The 19,661-nt window shown below is 36.5% G+C and overlaps 1 protein-coding gene and 1 long non-coding RNA gene across 5 annotated transcripts; one reads left to right on the top strand and one right to left on the bottom strand.

Annotated features, from left to right (window-relative positions):
- The first annotated feature begins 4,545 nt into the window (after positions 1-4,545).
- Positions 4,546-18,112, top strand: LOC145944886 (uncharacterized). Of its 4 annotated transcripts, none has more exons than XM_083053536.1 (11): positions 4,546-4,775; positions 8,128-8,597; positions 8,907-9,345; positions 9,637-9,840; positions 13,004-13,074; positions 13,161-14,481; positions 14,621-14,739; positions 14,836-15,123; positions 15,245-15,782; positions 16,192-16,445; positions 16,509-18,112. In XM_083053536.1, exons 2-11 carry the CDS (start codon positions 8,199-8,201, stop codon positions 16,668-16,670), a joined length of 3,795 nt encoding a protein of 1,264 aa, XP_082909662.1. In that variant the 5' UTR covers positions 4,546-4,775; positions 8,128-8,198; the 3' UTR covers positions 16,671-18,112. The 4 variants fall into 4 exon arrangements, with proteins under 4 accessions (XP_082909662.1, XP_082909661.1, XP_082909660.1 ...); XM_083053535.1 differs by lacking the exon at positions 4,546-4,775 and adding an exon at positions 5,334-5,953 and having other exon boundaries at positions 16,495-18,112; XM_083053534.1 differs by lacking the exon at positions 4,546-4,775 and adding an exon at positions 5,334-5,953 and having other exon boundaries at positions 16,524-18,112.
- Positions 11,835-19,385, bottom strand: LOC145944889 (uncharacterized). Its single transcript, XR_014426760.1, has 5 exons — positions 19,331-19,385; positions 18,526-19,055; positions 18,245-18,306; positions 12,197-12,412; positions 11,835-12,087 (listed from the first exon to the last, which is right to left on the bottom strand). It is a non-coding gene; the product is annotated as an uncharacterized LOC145944889 (long non-coding RNA).
- Between the last annotated feature and the right edge of the window lie 276 nt (positions 19,386-19,661).

The following is a 19,661-nucleotide window of genomic DNA, read 5'->3' on the forward strand; positions in this document are numbered from 1 at the left end:
AACAAACTTCTCGACAACGACAGTGTTCAGACGCTCAGAGTGATTATTCTGTCGGAACAATTGTGAAGGTGATCGTTTAAATCGAATGCAATAATTACAGCAGTGATATCAGTATGCGAATGTACCGGGAATAAACAGATACGGTCTCCTGAGAGAATTTATCAACTGCCGACAATGAGGGCAATGTATGTTTAGCGAAACATTGCTCTTTCTTGTACGTTTAATTTATCGATTTTTATAGATAAGTTTATATAATTAAAACTATTTTTTTGTAAATTTTATTATTTGAAATTTATGTATTTTTGTTGAATATTAATCGCGTTATTTTGAAGAAATCCTTGGAGAAATCAAATTTGTATCATCCAGATCGCAACATATTCAGCCTTGTCTAATCTTAAGCCGTTCAAGACTGATTGAATATTATTATTATTAACGCTTTGAATTCGGCACATATATCAATATTTAACAATTGCTGAAATAACTGCCATTCCGGATTCAATGCGTTTAATTATTGTAAATATATTCAATCAACCTGGACATTCGCGCGCGCGAGCCACAACGAAATTTTTCTATGCATTATCGTAATGTTACTCTGTTGAATTTGACTAATGTGATGACTACGCTCGTGTCATGATTTCATTGCATTTATTCGTCTTTCCTGCGTAATTGCGTTTCCTTCTAGCGGGCGAATTTATATAGGAGACGTGCGACACTCTTCGTAAAATTGTGTTCGTAAGCGCTGTTCAAGTGTTACGGTGTTAAAATACTAGGACACTTCAATTTCCGGCCGCTCACGCGAGAAAGGATGTCGTACGTATAAATGGGAAGATATTTCAAGAATGACAGAGGGACAGATCGTTGAAGTCTCTCGAACCAATGGCGCGCAAAAGTTGTACGATTACGATGACGATATACGGCGTTCAATGCATTTTATACTTTTATATACGACTATGGGTGACTTCGTATCTTCGAATGACATGCGATCGCGGTTTCTCGCGATCAAAGATATATACATATATATATATATATATATATATATATATATATATATATATATATATGTATATCGACCGAAGCGATTAACGCCATCGGTTTTGTAAGTATGTGCTAGAGTTTATGGATAGTGTTTATAATTAAGAGATGTATTCTTTTTTTTCGCGGAGAACAGTTTTTGATCGAGACGACTGTCGGGCTGAAACGAGTGAGACGATTTAATTTCTCAAATGTTATCCGCCTCGTGACGGAGCCCGGACAATCCGAGTGTCCAAGAGATGTCTAAAGAGTTTTCTTTCAGATGTCTTTTTGACTATTGCATTGCACGGGAAGGCGACGGCGCATTGAATATTCATCACACGCAGTTGTAAATATTTCTAAGTAAGTTTCCTAAGGTACTTAACAACGTTGAAAGAGTCCGCGATATTGTTAGATGCGATACACAAGTTTGTAATCGTATTCGCCGCTTCGCAGTCACGAGAGACGAGAGATAAAACTTAGGAGTCCGAAAAAAAAAATAAAACGAAAGCGACAACGAACTTCGCTATTTCAGCCTGAATATATTTCGGACTAACGGTAGATATAAATGTACAGAGACTCCTCTTTTTTACGTTTGTGCGAATATTCTACGCGTCACTCCGTTTTATAGTTGTATGCGACGTGTAGAGATTACGTACGCAGCTTTTTTGTTGAATTTTACTCCCTCTTTTCTCTAATTTTTCATTTTTTTTTCATTTTTTTTATTTTTGTACTGTCGATCGGACGCCGGTAAAGTGTCGTCTTTCTTCGCTCGCGACAAACGTGAAAATATAACAGGATATAGAGTAAGAGAAACTAGATCGCGATGCTACATACACATCCGTTCAGTGTCACAGTTTTACGAATACCTGAGCAATACTACTTTAGTAATAAATCGTAAAGTATCTGTTGACAAATTTTCATCCTGAAGCTAAAAGATCGCCACGATTGCTCTACATCGTCTTTTTAATTAACTAATATTGCCGTTTTGCACATATTTTCATGTCCGCGGGAGCAGAAAAGGAGCAAAACGCTGGACCGCGCGTTCGTTCGCACATAATTTGTTGATCTCATTTGCTCGTAATGCAAATCTCTGGAGACATCGTGATCGGACGATCGCATCTTTACCGTTGCGATTGCACGCGGATCTGTGCGTGGCCATTAGTCTCGTGTATCACGACGTTATATAGGCGCAATTAAGAACGCAAATACTCTAAGTATGTACTCCACCGAAAGGATGTCGTGTTGCACGTACACAACGCGATCGTAACGAGTCTTGTTGGACGTAATAATCTTCTTCGCTGATTACTTCACTAATATGAAATAGGATTGTATTTTATCAAGCATAACGTCGGTCGAGTTATTTACTGTTCGCCCCAACAGGGCGAACTTTTATTGTTTCATTTCCTCACATTCCCGATCTTTCTTTCTCTCTGATGCATCTTTTACGAACGCGAATTCGTTTTACTAATACGCTGTCCAATATTGAAATATTTTCCGTTTTATATGCAAAAATATTTTATCTCTCATACGGTCTCGGTCTTTTACATCGAATCGTATTTTATTAATACTCCACCTCCTTTCTCTACTTCATCTTTCACATATTCTTGGTTTATCTGATTCGATCGTGTATTCATTATCGTGTCTCTTATTTATTAGAGTTCTCTTTTTATATCCTTGCACTATATTACATTCTCTATCGATGATATTAAACGCGCTGCCTCTTTGGCGCAAGGTAATTTCGCGATGATCGATGTATGAAAATCTCCTACTTCCATGTCTTTCATAGAGCGAAAATCGAGCGTTAACATTACGAACGTTATACGTGTTATTACTGCGTCTTGAAGCCGCCGATATTCGGAATCAACAAAAGGAGTCTTACCGGCACAATTACTTAAGGGACACGAATACACCCTTGTACAATTGTATTCCCGAGTCAGATAACGTAAATTCTAGCCCCCGCGAAATATACGAGGAAAGAAGGGTGGGTCGCGCAGAGAGCTAAATGCGGAGGCGGGAACACAGGGCGAACGGGAAAAGAACGGAGAAAATGTAGTCGACATATTTTTGCACACAACGAAATCGTAGAGGATACATGTACGTTAAACACGCGTATATACTACATAGGGTTAATAAATTCAAAGAACGCCAACAAGACCGTGTTCGATCGATTTTCGCTACCTTACGCGCGAAGAGAATGAGAATTACACTGCGGTTTTGTACATAATACATATAGCGAAGAGAAAGATAAAACGAGAGAGAAATATATATGTGCATGTGTGAGTGTACGGGTAATGTATGCTATGGGAAAAAAAAGGAAAATGTTATGTTATGTTATATAAGAAGAAAATAATTGTAACGAAGACGAGCAGCTCTAAGTTGTAGAATAACGTCGCTCGCCGAAGTAGATGTAAATACGAGAATGTACGTTTCTCTAAACCATCAAATAACGCAGTCCTCCCCTTCTCCCCCTGTGTATGTATGTATGTGTGTGCGTGCGTGCGTGTGCGTGCGTGCGTGCGTGTGCGTGCGTGCGTGCGTGCGTGCGTGCGTGTGTGTGTGTGTGTGTGTGTGTGTGTGTGTGTGTGTGTGTGTGTGTGTGTGTGTGTGTGTGTGTGTGTGAACGAGAGTCGCGGACCGGTTTATCTCGCTAAAAGTCGTCCATCACTCTACGAATATATGTAAAACGTATGTGTCGCGAAGGAATCTCGAGCGGAAGCGAATGCCTACGAGCGTCGGATGCTAGGATAGAATATTGGATCCCCCCAGCGAGGGTCTCGTCGGGCTTTTCGCCGAAAAATGGATCATTTTTTTTTTCTTTCGCGAAAAATCGCCGAACTCTCGCGCGACGATCCGATAACGCACCGCGTGCCGCGCATGCTTGCGTGTGCGTGGCCGCTCGCAATATTAATTAATTAATTAATAGCGCGTACGTCGCTCCCGCGCGCGCGCGCACGTGTGCGTGCACGCGTTGCACACACATCCACGAAAAAAAAATTCGTATATTAATTATTATCCATTATAGTTACGATATTATAATGAATTATTATTTGTACAAATTTTATGTTGCAATATAAAAATAAACGATGAAGCGACGATCTTGCTCGTCTTTAATCCTTCCGATCTCTCTTCGTTTTCTTCCTTATAATCAAATTGAGACCTACAGGATCTTCTGTCGATCTTTGCCAAATATAATAATAGTAGAATAATTTGCCATTATGTAATAAAACAATTTTTTTAAATTTGTTTCGATTAATATATTAGTTTGTCAATTTGTGAATTTTTAATAATAATCTTCGTAATATATATTTTAAGAATCGAACGATTATCCGAAGCAAAAGTCGGCGGTAAACAATCAAGATTCATGAGAATCTTGGATCCCAGAATCCCGCGTGCAATTTATATCACCATGAGAGCAAACTATCGAGAGGCGATCGTAGCTTTGTCGACCTCGACATCGAGACATCGACCTAGGAGGGCTCGATGGCGCGAGTTTGCGCTGTTCGGGCAGCTTCCTCCCACCTAATACACGTTCAATAAAACGCTCGAAGGCTTTTTACCGTGTACGATATTCGTGTTTTCCTCGCGGAAACCGAGGTGATATTTTACGCTCGTGACGCGAACGGCTGATGAAAAATGCGCGGACGGCTATATCGCCGGGAACAATCGATAATATGCAAGATGCGAGTTTTCAGTGGCACGCGTGAACCGCACGATGTAACGTGCAATATGTTGGCGGTGCTGTCGAAATGCGAGAGAACCAGGTAAGGGAAGCGAAATACGTTCACGAGATGCAACGCTCTTCTACATCACGTCTATTACATGGCACGTTTCCGACGTGTTACGAAATAGCAGGCTCCGCGAAGCGCATGATCCTACTGAACATGTAATGTTCGCGTAATCTCTTCGAGATTCTGACGGTGATTCTAATTCATTATGATATCGTAATAATGTTACACAGCTAATGTGTTACGTCGAGTCTTCTCGCGTTCTCAAATCACGAATATTTCTCGGATAGATATTATAAGTAATTGTAGGTAAGAGAGAGACTCCGATTGTTAAGTATTTTTCTCTTTAATCAATAATTTGTGTTATCTATTTATATTATTTAAATATTCTATGTGTACACAATAGTCAAATTCTTAGATTTTGCTCTGATAAATGTCAAATAAAAAAATTGCAATTTTTATAGTAAATTATAATAAATATTGAGACACGAGAGATGTTTTAACGAGACAGCCAAAAATTTCTGTTTCTAATCAATTTATCAAAGTTGACTAATTTGTATTTCGTCGCGATTTGCTGCATGAAAACTTTGGACGGCAATCATTCATGAGTCATGAGTTTACTATATTGAGAAACGCCTATTATTTCTTGCCCTTGAGATATCGCTCAAGATTGATTTTCCGATGTACAATGAAAGGTAACAGGCACCGGCGTTCTAGTCGCGTGACGGACGTCACACCACGTGGCGCATTAAATCGTTCTGACTGTTCCGAATTCCCGACCGCGTAGTTAATAATCAGTGTTTTAAAATTAAACGTTCAAAATATTATCTTACGTAAAAGAGAAAATTTCAATATTCTGTGTTATTCGTTCACTTTTGGAGTGTCAATAATATGTGATTCGATGTATGAAAGACTAGAATGTAATTTCAAGACATATACATACAATAACAACCGAGAGGAATATGCAACAGTATCATGTTTGTTGTAATCATGATGAATACCGTAGCGAAGAAATACCGGCATTATGTTAATTGTAATCCAAACACTAAACGTGCATAATGTTTTACGAAGCATTTTTGACATATTATCGCGTTGTGTTAAAAATTTGTCTCATGTATTATTCGTGAGCTCTCGTTTCTTCACGCTTGTTATGAACGTTATATCTGGAATTCAGCCGTGTCCTGTAGTCCAAACATTATCTATGCATCATATTTGTACGTATCGAAAAAGCAATATATTTTGTTTGTTTTGTCCGGTATAGAAACATGTTAAAAGTGCTTATAATATTCGCTTTTAAATATTTGATCTCGTTGGTGAATATATATTACATAATTATAAATTTTACATTCCTGATTTTTAATTATCTTAAATATCATATTAATTTCATGCAATCAAATTGTTTTTAGTCGAGAAAGAAATTATCATGACATTTCAACGTGTAAAACTTTTCACTTTTATTATATTTTTTTTACTTCTATGGAAAAGTCACACTAGCCTTGAGTGCGAGATAATAATAGTTGCCAATGACACCAACGTGTCCTAATAATAACAAATCGATGTTCCCTATATAAAAATATTCAATCATCAGTATTCAGGCGACAGCACGTCGCATCGCTTAGTTACCATGTGACATAAGGTTATTAATATTAGAGCTGTCAATATCCGATTACGAAACGATATCCGAGAAGTATCGAGTTAATCAGTTATCAAGATATATTTTAATTAAATTCATATTTTCTTCTTTCGCGAATTTGAACTAGACAACACAAGCTCGCGCTACGCGCTTTATTGCTCGATTTTATATAAAAAAGAATGATATTTTATATAAAGTTTGTTTAAACTTTATTAATATATTTTGACAGAAATCAGCTGATTAAAGCGTTAATTTGCTAATTAAATTTTAAAATAATAATGGGTTATAAAAATTAAAATAGTAATATATTGTAAATATGTTACAGTGCCTTATCTGTGATTAATATTTTTTGACAGAAATCAGCTGATATAACTGCCAAAAATATTTTTATAACATATTCTTATTTTAAAAATTAATTAGTAAATTAATGGTTTAATCAGCTGATTTCTGTCAAAAAATATTAATAAAGCGTTAATTTACTAATTAAATTTTAAAATAATAATATATTATAAAATGTAAAATAGTAATATGTTGTAAATAATATGTTATAATGCCTTAAATACGATTAATATTTTTTGACAGAAATCAGCTGATAACTGTCAAAAATATTAATCGAGTTTAAAGAATTATGACATATTATTTAAAACATATTATTTTGGACAAATTATTCATCATTCTTTTTAACATAAAATCGAAGAATGGTATGCGCTTATGTTGTTTTAGTCCCTGTTCTAGTCTAGTAGTCCTAAAAAAGGCATGTGAAGTTGATTCTCGCAAGTATTGTTGCTTCTTTTTTGCGATGTTGATTAGCTACTTCGATTTGTGTTGTGCGTTATATTTATAGCATCAAGAGGCTGTCATCGCGAGAATTAGCAGTTTGACAGTTTGTCCAAAATAAAATTAAATAAAATAATAATATGTTTTAAATAATATGTATATTTTAATACTTTAAATTCGATTAATATTTTTGACAATTATCAGCTGATTTCTGTCAAAAAATATTGATCGCGGACAAATAATTTTATATTATAACATATTATTTACAACATATTATTATAATTAAAATAATAATATTTTGCAAGTATTATAATATAATATGTTATAATACTTTATCTGCGATTAATATTTTTTGACAGAAATCAGCTGATAACTGTCAAAAATATTAATCGAGTTTAATATATTATAACATATTATTTAAAACATAATATTATTTTATTTAATTTTATTTTGGACAAACTGTCAAACTGCTAATCCTCGCGATGACAGCTGCTCGATGCTATGAATATAACACATAATGCGAATCGAATCAGCATCGCGGAAAAGCGACAACAATGTCAATAACATATTTTTTTTAGAAAAAAAAAAAGGAAGGATAAAGATTTAAGATCCGCTAATTTAGCGTCGGATGCGATAGTTTAATTTTGAATTTTAATTAATTTTAATACGCAAAGATCGCATCCACACATATCAATGTCAACACAATTAGATCGTCACGTTTATCAGTAAACTCTTAAATAATCTGGATTAATCATTACGCACTAGTTGGTCTCTTGTTTATCCTTTAATTTCTATTACTAATTAAGCTCCAATATTTATGGAAACGATTCTATCTGCGCAAACCGCATATATAATTGAGTTAATCAAAGTGTCTAGAGTTTATACGAGTGTTCAAATGCGATTGCATTCCGAGTCATCTCGAATTGATCAGGATGACGAGCTCACGAGGTGGTGACTCCAGCGTATTTGCTTTCGCAGCAACCGGCACGCGTCGGAGCGACGACGACGCCGTGATCGCGGATACCGCAGCTCTCGATTATCGACCACGGATGCACGCCCGCCATGGTCAAGGCGCAGCCGCGGCCCAGGCGCGGCCGCCGCGATCAAAGCTATCGGACTTCTTCCACCTCTGGGTCGACAACATCCGGCTGCTCTACTGGGGCAACTTAGATTTGGACCCGCAAATACCCGACGCGATGGGCAATCTACAGAGCGACAGCAAGAAGAAGCAGAAGAAGCGGGAGATTGCGTCGGTGCCGACGTCCACGTCTACGGAGGAGCTCGAGACTGTCGAGGACCAGAGGAAGGATAAGCGGGACCAGCCACCCAAGAGTCCTGATGGGTGCGACGAGCCGCACGAACCGATCAAGATCAGCTTCGAGAAGGTACAGACGCCAGGACACACCAAGAGGCAGGCACCTCAACCACCGAAAATCGTATTACCCAAGGTAAATGGTAGCATTTTTTCCCCCATGTTTTAAGTCAAATCCAACGCAACTATCGATTGGAGGAAAGATCTTTTCCGCGATGCGTAATTTGAGGCTGTGCGTATGTTAAAAAAATGAGAAACACGTTAAGTAAAATGACAAAAATTTATAATTCATTTAATTATAAAGAAACGCAAAATGGAGAACTGAATATTACCGATCTTGAATTAAAGAGAAAAAAAGTTTCCACAACGTTACATGCTTATCTTTATCTCAAATCACGATGTACGTATATATTATGGTTATGATATAGAATCGTCTTGTAATTAGGACACGCAGAAAAGTGAGAAAAGTGTAGAGCCCGAATGTCGCAAGGATACTGCAATGACGCCAAAACCATGCGTGACGACGACGGAGTCTTCCCCCCCAAGTATCACGACGCCGACGACGACGATATCGGCGCAGACCCCGACAACACCGCAGACCCAGCTGCCACCATTGCTGGTAACCGATTCCTGGCGCTTGGCAAACAAGGGTCTAGTTGTTACGGAAATGCCGACACCCCCCAGCCAGGATTCCTCGAGCGACAGTGTCTTCACCGACCCCGGGGAGCTCACCACGAGTCCGGTTATATCCGCTGAGATGCAAGTGAAATTGACGCTTGAATCGACTCCAAGGAAGTCAATCGACAACAAGGAGGAGAAGAAGATTCCGTTTGTGATCTCGAGATACAAGAAGATCAATTTATCAGTGATGAGTCCCCGAATAAGTGAGGAATATTTTATTAATTTTATAATTTAACACATGCATTGCTTATCTTCTTACGCAATTTTACCGAGTGATTAATCAGCTTTTAAGAAGTTAAATAAATCGTCAACGTCTTAAGTAAAGTTCGAGGACTTTGTGTGGATAAACTTACGTTGAAATACAATTATATAAGTTTGTATAAGTAATATTGTTTAAGAAGAGCCTAGAGAGCGCCTAATGTGTTGGACCTAAGTCAATATAGCATTTATGCGTCTCTGACACTTGATGTCTCAAATGAGCCTATCACTTTCAGGCGTGACGTCTAGCGAGAAGAGCACGATACCAGAAATTAATGCCAGCACTCTACAAAGACGACACAGTGTCTGCGAATCATCGATAAACGAAGGTACGGTGTTGAGAAGAGTGACCAGCTTGACCCTGGATCGTAATAGCGCCAAGAAGAAGAGAAGTCGCAAGAGTATCGTTATTCAGAAGGCGGATCATAAGCAATTCAAAGGTGAGAGAAAAATTAAGAAATAACGAATTGAAATTTGTTCGCAATTTCGAAATTCGTCAATCTTTTTAAGCGAAACAATAACAAGATTTTACAAAACGCTTTTCGAAGGTCTGAATTATTGCTCTTAACTCTGCGCCTCGCGAATCTAGGGCGTGATGATTTCGTTGAGATATAAAACATTTTTATAATTACGTATGGGTCAGCGCACGACCTAGAATCTATCTTCGCGCCAGAACGATATCGCGAATCTTATCTCATGACGGAAGAAAAGATACGGTACGCGATAACGTTACGGAGGGTAAACACATGGTATCTCGTTTTTTTCCTCTATTAGAATTACATAATTTACGAGACGCTCAACAAATCGCGAGATATCGCAACATCAGTAGATAGTGATCATGATCGGTTAATGCGCCGACAAGACAATCGCCGCCTTTCATCGTCGCGGCGCTATCGCGATTGGAAATGCTTTTTTTTTTCCACCGACCACCAAATAATCCGTATCACGCATCGGCGTGACCGAGGTTAAAACGAATGATATGTATGAATCAAATGTGCTTGTTTGCCGATAAGTCTTATCGATGGGGCGTATACGGGGTTAGGCTCGGATTTGCGATCGTGCTCTCCCGTGTCGTTCGTCAACGAGATGTGGCAGTTCCTTTACGGAGTAGAAGAGAAATACTACATCTCCGGGACAAGCGCGAGGTGTCTAATAGTGGATGTATGCGAAATAAAAAAATAATTGCGAGAAAGAAACGAATGAGTGTTATACGTGTATCCGGAACGTGCATTCGATGAAGAGAAATCGAGTTAATCATAATCGAGGAAGAGTATACATGACGTTAACAATTCAACAGTCTTCTCCGAAAAGTAGGTTTTTTTCTTTCACCGTGACGTTGTTATTTCAATAATGATTGTAGAAAAACTTAGAATTTTATATATATATATTTCATATATTTTTATTTATATATTTATATTATTTATATTATTTTTTTTATTTATATATTCTGTTAAAAATCTCTCATTAATGATGAAATGATTAGGAGATAAGATATATCTAGAAGAATTTCTCGTTTGTTGAGTGATAAAACGAGATAAGAATTACGCGATGATAAAGAGTTGCTTTGTTCTTAGAACATGCATCATTAATTAGGATTGATTATATGTTTATAGAGGTACAAGTGCCGTTAATACTGCTAATATAAAGCTTAAATTGAGATAAAACAGTTGCTCATTCGGAAATAGTTTAAAGCTTGCCAAACAATGTGAAGAGCGCATATCTAGATACAATTTGTTTCACAATCAAGTCAGTTTCCTCCTTTCTAAAAGAGGCATGTTAAGTCGATTCTCGCAATTATTGTTGCCTCTTTTCTAAAAGCGATGCTGATTGACTGTTTCGATTGTTAGTAGTTTAACAGTTTGTTCAAAATAAAATTAAATAAAATAATATCTTTTAAATAATATGTTATAATACTTTAAACTTGATTAATATTTTTGACAGTTATCAGCTGATTTTTATCAAAAAATATTAATCGCGGATAAGGTATTGTAACATATTATTTACAACATATTACTATTTTAATATTTTTAACATATATTATTTTAAAATTTAATTAGCAAATTAACGCTTTATTAATATTTTTTGACAGAAATCAGCTGATTAAAGCGTTAATTTGCTAATTAAATTTTAAAATAATAATATAGTAAAAAATTAAAATAGTAATACGTTGTAAATGATATATTATAATATACCTTATCCGCGATTAATATTTTTTGACAGAAATCAGCTGATAAATATCAAAAATATTAATCGAGTTTAAAGTATTATAACATATTATTTAAAACATTATTTTATTTAATTTTATTTTGAACAAACTGTTAAACTACTAACCCTCGCGATGACAGCCTCTCGATGCTATGAATATAACGCATAATACGAATCGAAACAATCAGCATCGCGGAAAAGATGTAACAATACTTGAGAATCGACTTAACAATTTTGTAGAAAGGGATGTTATAATATTTTAAATTCGATTAATATTTTTGACAATTATCAGCTGATTTTTGTCAAAAAATATTATTCGCGGATAAGATACTATAACATATTATTTAAAACGTGTTACTATTTTAATATTTTCAACATATTATATACATCCCCATTACCGCTACAGAAAAATGTTACAAAATAAATAATTTCTTACTCACCGATACTTGCAATAGCGGAATTGTAGTACACAGCACATTGATCTGAAAACAAAATATTCATTTTAATTTCAAATTATATATATACATATGTGTGTGTTGAATATCTCACAAACAATGCTGTTTATAGAAAAAATAGTTTTATTTTGCATACCTCACAGTTGTCTCGCTGTTGCCCGATGCCTCCCTGGGCCTCCTTCTCTTCTCTTGGTCCTTCGTAGCATCCACGACACTCGCGAAAACACGAATAATTACGATTGTTCGACACTTTACGCGGCACTCCCGACACGTGAAACTTTACACGGCATTCCCGACCCACGACACTTTACAGGGCACGACGCGTGAATCGTACTGTGTATCGCAATGCTATCTGTAACAAATAAAATACATACATATATTAGAATAATCTTATTACTTCACGTTATAACACAATATGAATATAAATATGTAAGCTAGAATATTTAATTAGCAAATTTTCGCTTTATTAATATTTTTTGACAGAAATCATCTGATTAAAGCGTTAATTTGCTAATTAATTTTTAAAATAAAAATATGTTATAAAAATTAAAATAATAATATGTTTTAAATAATATATTATAATACTTAAAACTCGATTATTATTTTTGATAGTTATCAGCTGATTTCTGTCAAAAAATATTAATCAAGAATAAGATATTATAACGTATTATTTACAACATATTATTATTTTACTTTTTTACTATATTATTATTTTAAAATTTAATTAGCAAATTAACGCTTTAATCAGCTGATTTCCGTGGAAAAATATTAATCGAGTTTAAACAAACTTATATTATTTTTTTTTTAATATCATTCTTTTTAACATAAAATCAAAGAATGGCGCGCACGTAGCGTACAACTTGTGTTGTTCTAGTTCTTATAAATTTAATATAAAAAAATTATTTTATAACAATTACATATATATTATTAATGGATTTTCCAGAACAAGACCTACCAACTTCTAAGATTTCCGCGTTAACAGGGAAAAGTGTGAAGAAAACCATCACGATCGTGGTAAAATCTTGATTTATTTATTAAATTGATAATGATTGATGTATCGATCATGATTATTTATTTTTATAACGTTCTGTTTTAATCAGACAGATCGGACAGACACCTGCGTGCTGGCGGATGAGTTTCTTTCAGCTCAAAGTAAATCGAACCAAACATACGGTGAACATTCCATGCCTGCAGATATACATGGATATGAGGAAGAGGTGAAGAAACTGAGAGATGAGATCAAACGACTGCGCGAGATATCTATAAATCAACAGAAAAGTACTAAAGGCCAGTCTACTCAAACGTCACCGAGAAGCTCGTCACCTATCGATGAAAGTGCTGGAGAAACAAACAACTTCGGCGTTAGCAGAAAATCATCGGTCAGAAATGATCTCGTTACAGATCCTGAGGAAATCAAGATGACACGCGTATTTTCTCCCGCATCAATCGACAAGGTCGAGAATCCATCGTGCTTATCGCATCAGATAAACGTGTCAAATAAAGACCCAGTGCAATATGCGATACCACCACCACCACCTCCACCACTACCGGAATCATTCTCCAAGAGCAGATCTATCTCAACAACGTCGTTGCAGTCCTTCATTCCGCCACCTCCGCCGCCGCCCTCTCCGTATGTCCTCGTGACGAGTACCGAGTCGGCACGAGGTAGCGAGAGAACGGTTGCATCATCGGTGACGAAACTGACGGATATTTCAAGGATACCATCACCGCCACCTCCGCCCATGCCGACGCAAAGTATCATACATACATTTCCACCCGCGCCACCACCGCCACCTCCACCACCGCCTACGCCGATGTCGAGTACGACGAGCACGATACCTCCTCCTCCGCCACCACCTGTGCAAGCTATCATAAATGCGATACCTCCGCCGTCACCTCTGCAAAATGCGATACCTCCGCCACCACCTCCACCCGCGCCTCCGTCCATGCCAGTGCATAGAATCGAGAGTGATATCCCTCTTCCGCCACCACCGCCACCACCTATGCCTCCTCAGGGTATTACGTGTGAAATCTCTGCGACTATGAAGAGCACCATGAGCGGGATACCTCCGCCGCCACCGCCACCACCTACCCCGATGTTAAACATGTGCGGGGCACCACCGCCACCGCCACTACCGCCGCCTTCGCTTGGGTTAATAACAGGTGGACTGATACCGCCACCGCCACCCCCGCCGCCGCCGTTACCTGGAGCGCAGAGTTCTGCGGATGGTCCACCGCCTCCACCGCCGCCGCCGGGGATGCCGATGTTAGACGGTATACCTCCCCCGCCTCCGCCACCAATCGGGGGATCAGGTGCAGGTCCTCCACCACCGCCGCCTATGGCACCCCCGGGGGGAACGTCAAACCCTTGTCCTTTACCCGCTCCACCGGTCGGAGGGTGGAATCCGCCTAGCAGAGCTAGTAGGTATCAAAATTACAAAAGTACAGAGTACTCTCGACTCTTATCGTTGTCTCGAAATAATCGAGAGTACGCTGTACAATTCTACCACCGCGGGATTCCGGTATTTGCACCGTGTAACACAGTGTTTTACCTTTGTAGTTATGAGAAAAGAACCTTTAAATCCTGATGTGCCTATGAAGCCACTTTACTGGACGAGAATTATAGTGCCAGTTACTGCGACTAGTCAAAGTTCCGCTGCTGCAGAATCGCCAACCCAGGTAAATAAAAGACAGAGATTATGACGATAAAATTAATTGTTGATATAAATAATAATTTCTTTAAATGCGTGATTGTTTTTATACTGCCTCTTCTAGGTGCCTTTGTGGTTAGAACTTGCGGAGGAAGAGAGCATAAACATGAAAGAATTCGCCGATTTATTTTCGCGGCAGGTGAGACAAAAGAATGCGACCAAGAAGACCGAGGAGACTTCCAGTAAAAGCTCTAAGATTCAACCAGCGAAAATATTGGACCCGAAACGTTCGAAGATGGTGGGAATTCTTGAGAAGAGTCTACACATTGATTTTAGCGAGATCGAGAACGCGGCTTATAATTTAGACACGAGTGTGATCAGTTTGGAGACGCTGCAACAGATCTACGAAATCGTAAGTAAACAATATGAATTAAAAATCTAAATATTTTAGCACATATAGTCTATTTTTCTAAATAGAATCAATTTCTGCTACGAATCTATAAACATCTACTTTGACGTTTCTTAACTTATAGAAACCTACGGAGAAGGAGATAGCAGAGATTGCTGCTCACGAAGCAGAGTATCCGGATATTCCTATCGATCAACCGGAATTATTTCTCAAGCGGTTAGCCGGCATAAAAAACTTCTCTGAAAGGATAGCCTGCTTGATGCTTCAGTCGGAATTTCAAGACGCGATATCGTCGGTCTCGTATAAATTAAATAACGTACGAACCACCTGCGATTTTTTGATCAAGTCCGAATCTTTGAAGAAAGTGATAGCCATCATACTAACTCTGGGTAATTACATGAACGGCGGAAATATGATGCGTGGCCAGGCTGATGGCTTCGGCCTGGAGATTCTTGGCAAACTGAAAGACGTAAAGTCCAACGCACCCGGGGTTACTTTGTTGCACTATGTCGTCAATGCGAAATTGGCTCAGGAGAAAGAGCATAACTTTGATGAACCGTTATCTTTACCCATACCCGAGCCGGCTGATGTCGAAGCCGCATCCACGATTAAATTTGACGATATTGCCAAAGAACTTGACAGATTGGAAAGAGAATTGCAGAGTAAGTAATATTATAATTATTGATGTTAGGCTGCTTAAAAATTTTTATAGTAGTGCCAAATATTGTTATTTTACTTAAAAAGTTCAGTGGAATTAAATATAAAAATATTAATATAATACCGTATTGTATAATTTTCGTTCATATATATATATATATATATATATATATATATATATATATATAATTTCTTATCTGATATAATCTATGAATTCTTCGTTTTCTTTTTAGTCTGTTTCTTTATAGAATATAATATACAATATTTAATATATGTATATACAAACTATTCATCGATAAAAAATTTATGCTTTGATCTAAATTTCGCAGATGTAACAAACAACTCTATATCAATTTCGTACAACGTATATAAATATGTAAAAATACTAATGCAAGTAAAATTAATTTGTTTTAGTATGCGCGCAAAAGTGTAACATTGTCGTGGAAACGGATCCAACTACATCCAAGATATTTAAAGAGAAAGTAGATTCGTTTATGGCGAGTGCGAATACCGAATTGGCGAACGAAAAAGAAGAGTTATTGGAAGCTAAAAACAAATTCAAGGCAATAATGCGATTTTATCAGTTCATTCCCAAAGGCGCCACACTGGAGACTGCGGAACCTTACGATTTCTTCAACCTATGGCTTGGTTTCTGTCGAGATTTTAAGGTATACTTTGCAGCGTGCGCGAAATATGTAAATAAATCAATTATGACAGAGCGCATTTTACAGGATATCTGGAAAAAGGAACAGCAGCGAATACGAAAGGAACGGATGGAGGAAGCTCGTAAGAAGCTCGAAAATAAATCCGATGTCGTAAGAGTAAAATTAAATCCTCACGGATTGAAGGCGCGATTACAAAAACTGGCGAGTAAGAAACAGACTCAAAGATAGTCTTATCAGAATATGCAGAAATTGATAACAATTTCAAACTTGGGCTTTCTTCGCCGACGATTTGTATATAATTATACTCGATAAATTACGAATTTCATAAGTAATCCCTTCGCGTTTAATATTGCAGCCTTCAAAGAAAATTTAATTGTATATTAATTTTTTATTTATATATTATTTATTTTTTTTGTTATTTTCGAGTCAAATCGAAAATGATGACTTCGCGAAATTTGTTCTCTCAGGACTACAAATTTTATTTTCAAAGCGTAATAAGCTTTGCGCACAAACACTATTAGTTTATATTACATCCATAGAAACTTCAAAAAAATCTATTCTACTTATAAACATGTATTATATATATAAACAAAATACGCGATAAATTAAAATCACGATAAAAGTCAAAAATTACTTTTCAGAGGCAAATCTTTAAATGCTCAAAATTAATGGGATAATATTATCGATTAAATTCTAATTAATTTTTATACCAAAATATTATACATACATAAATTAGAAGATACAAAATTTACGCAACGAAATGCGATCACAATACGATCCAGATACGATTGTCCAGATGGATTGTCAATCGCAAATGTCCTTAAATAATCAGTAGATGAGATTTGATCTATGATACGTAAATTATAGCTATTACAGACTGAAATGTTAACCGTACGTATTAAACCTAATGTAATTTCGGTAGAGAGAGATAGTTTCTTGAAATTTATTAATCATTAATATCGAGCATAATTAATAGTTCGACAGCAGCTTTACGGGTATCACTTACGGACACGTTTTCATCTCTATATTATTCGGAGCAATTTAGCAAATGTATATTATCGATGATTGGATTCTTTCACTAGAAGGAAATTATAGATAAAGTTCCTTTTAGCACTTTTCCGCATTATTTGCATTATTTAATATAAGGTACGCAAGCTTAAAAAGATTGTAAGAAATTTAAAAAAGAAGAATTAAAAAGAATAGGCCTATAAATATTATAAACATCCATGATGACTTTAGAAGAGAGGAAAGCTCTTTGTGTGCCTCTTACAATATACACTTATTCCACAAATTTTCGTTATTCTAATTGTAAGCCAGAGATTACAAGAAAAGAATCGTAAATCGTATGATTGCCAATCGTGATATTTGTCATTAAGTCACTATTTATTTATTTATTCATTTATGTTAATTTATACTAGATTATTATTAACAAATAATAATAATAATGTAAATAAATTGTTAATTGTATGAGATATTGATATTTAATAAAAATCTTTTATATTTTTCTTTTTTAAACAAAAAAACGGACAGGATTTATCCTTTTGCCTAGCTTAAAAATAATATTAATATCTCTATAGATACATTTAAGATAATATTAAGATCTTTAGATAACGTTTATCGTATCGCCTAATTATGTAAAAGCGTTATTGAGGAAAAAGAATTTAAACAGATCGAGTTATATTAATTATTATAAATTTTAAAATATATAAAATATATAAAATAAGAAATAAATATTAAATATAAATTAATGAAAGAATCTTACTATTATATATAGACTATATTAATCTTTATACACCGCTCACCTCATAAGATGCTCCGTTGTCGCCTAATGCCTCTCCGGGTCCCTTCTCCTTCTCACTGTCATCTATAAATATTAAAATTATAAAATTATTTAAAATTATATATAAAATATATCAAATCTTTACATAAACTTTTATTAAATATTTTTAAAAAATTTTTCTCTCAAAGTAAGATCTAAAGTACTTTATATTCATTATATATTATACACATTATATTAATAATTATCTACGTATATATTTACATAATATAGAAAATAATTAAATAATTTATAAGTATCGCTCACCTCGTGGGTTGCTCCGCTGTTGCTTGATGCCTCCCCGGGCCTGCTCCTCCTCTCTCATTCCTTTGTAGCATTCACTCGCGAAAACATTAACATTATCGTACGTTTGCGCGCGCTAATCGCAAAGTCGCAACGAAACTCGCCCGATACTTTATACGACACTCCCGACACTCCCGATACTCCCGATACTCCCGATACTCCCGACACTTCCGACGCTTCTGACGCTTCCGATACTCCCGACACTCCCGATACTCCCGATACTTGCGATTCTCGCGATGCTCGCGATACTCGACCGCAGGCGTTTCATTTTTCTACAACGAAAAATAATGCTCGAGAAAAGGACGAAAAGCCCGATTATTAAAGATTCGAATCACCACGATCCGCACGAAAGCCGCGACGTTTCACAAATGAGCGCAAACGACGAAGTTTTAGCGTTGGAGAAAACTCGAATGGCGCGGCTAATTTCACGCTGATAACCGCCGCCGTACTTGTTGCTTCGAACTGCGCTTTCCGTATACTCTTTCCAGTCTTTCCTGCACAATTTAAACAAATACTTGTACTTTCGAGGCGACTGTCTGTTATATATAAATGACTAAATATGCAAACTTTAATTAGAGATATATATATCCGCGGAACGCGTTACATCGAAAAACTGGTCATGATTTTGCCAATTGCTCGCATGAAATTTCGATCGATAAATTTTACGCATCTTAACAAGTTATCGGCCTGAATTTCGACAAACATGTGTTGCGCTATTGATAAACATTAAAATGTCATTAGTGTAAAGGTAATTAAGTGGATTACTTACTAATTAAACGCGTCGAAACACGCGTTGAACGCGGAGTCGATCCGTCCCGTGCCTGCAGCCTGGCGAAAAGGATCGAGTCGTCGAGAGAGAGCGGCAATGACGTCACGCGGCGCGCGATACTACGCGAGTCGTGTCGAGACTCGATGCACCGTGCAAATATATACAATCAAAGCCCAATATTGTAAACGTAATACATTTCCAACTAATAAATTCAACGTATAAATTTCGCTATATATATATCTAGTGTTAGTATATATAATAAAAAGTCTCGATATATGTCGTGTCTTTCGTCTTTCGTTATACTTTAAATCACTCAACGATTCATGTATTA

This window comes from Prenolepis imparis, unplaced genomic scaffold (genome assembly GCF_030444845.1).
Source record: "Prenolepis imparis isolate NDT839.2.m4 unplaced genomic scaffold, iyPreImpa1.0 SCAF_13, whole genome shotgun sequence".
In the NCBI taxonomy this organism is placed as follows: Eukaryota; Metazoa; Arthropoda; class Insecta; order Hymenoptera; family Formicidae; genus Prenolepis; species Prenolepis imparis.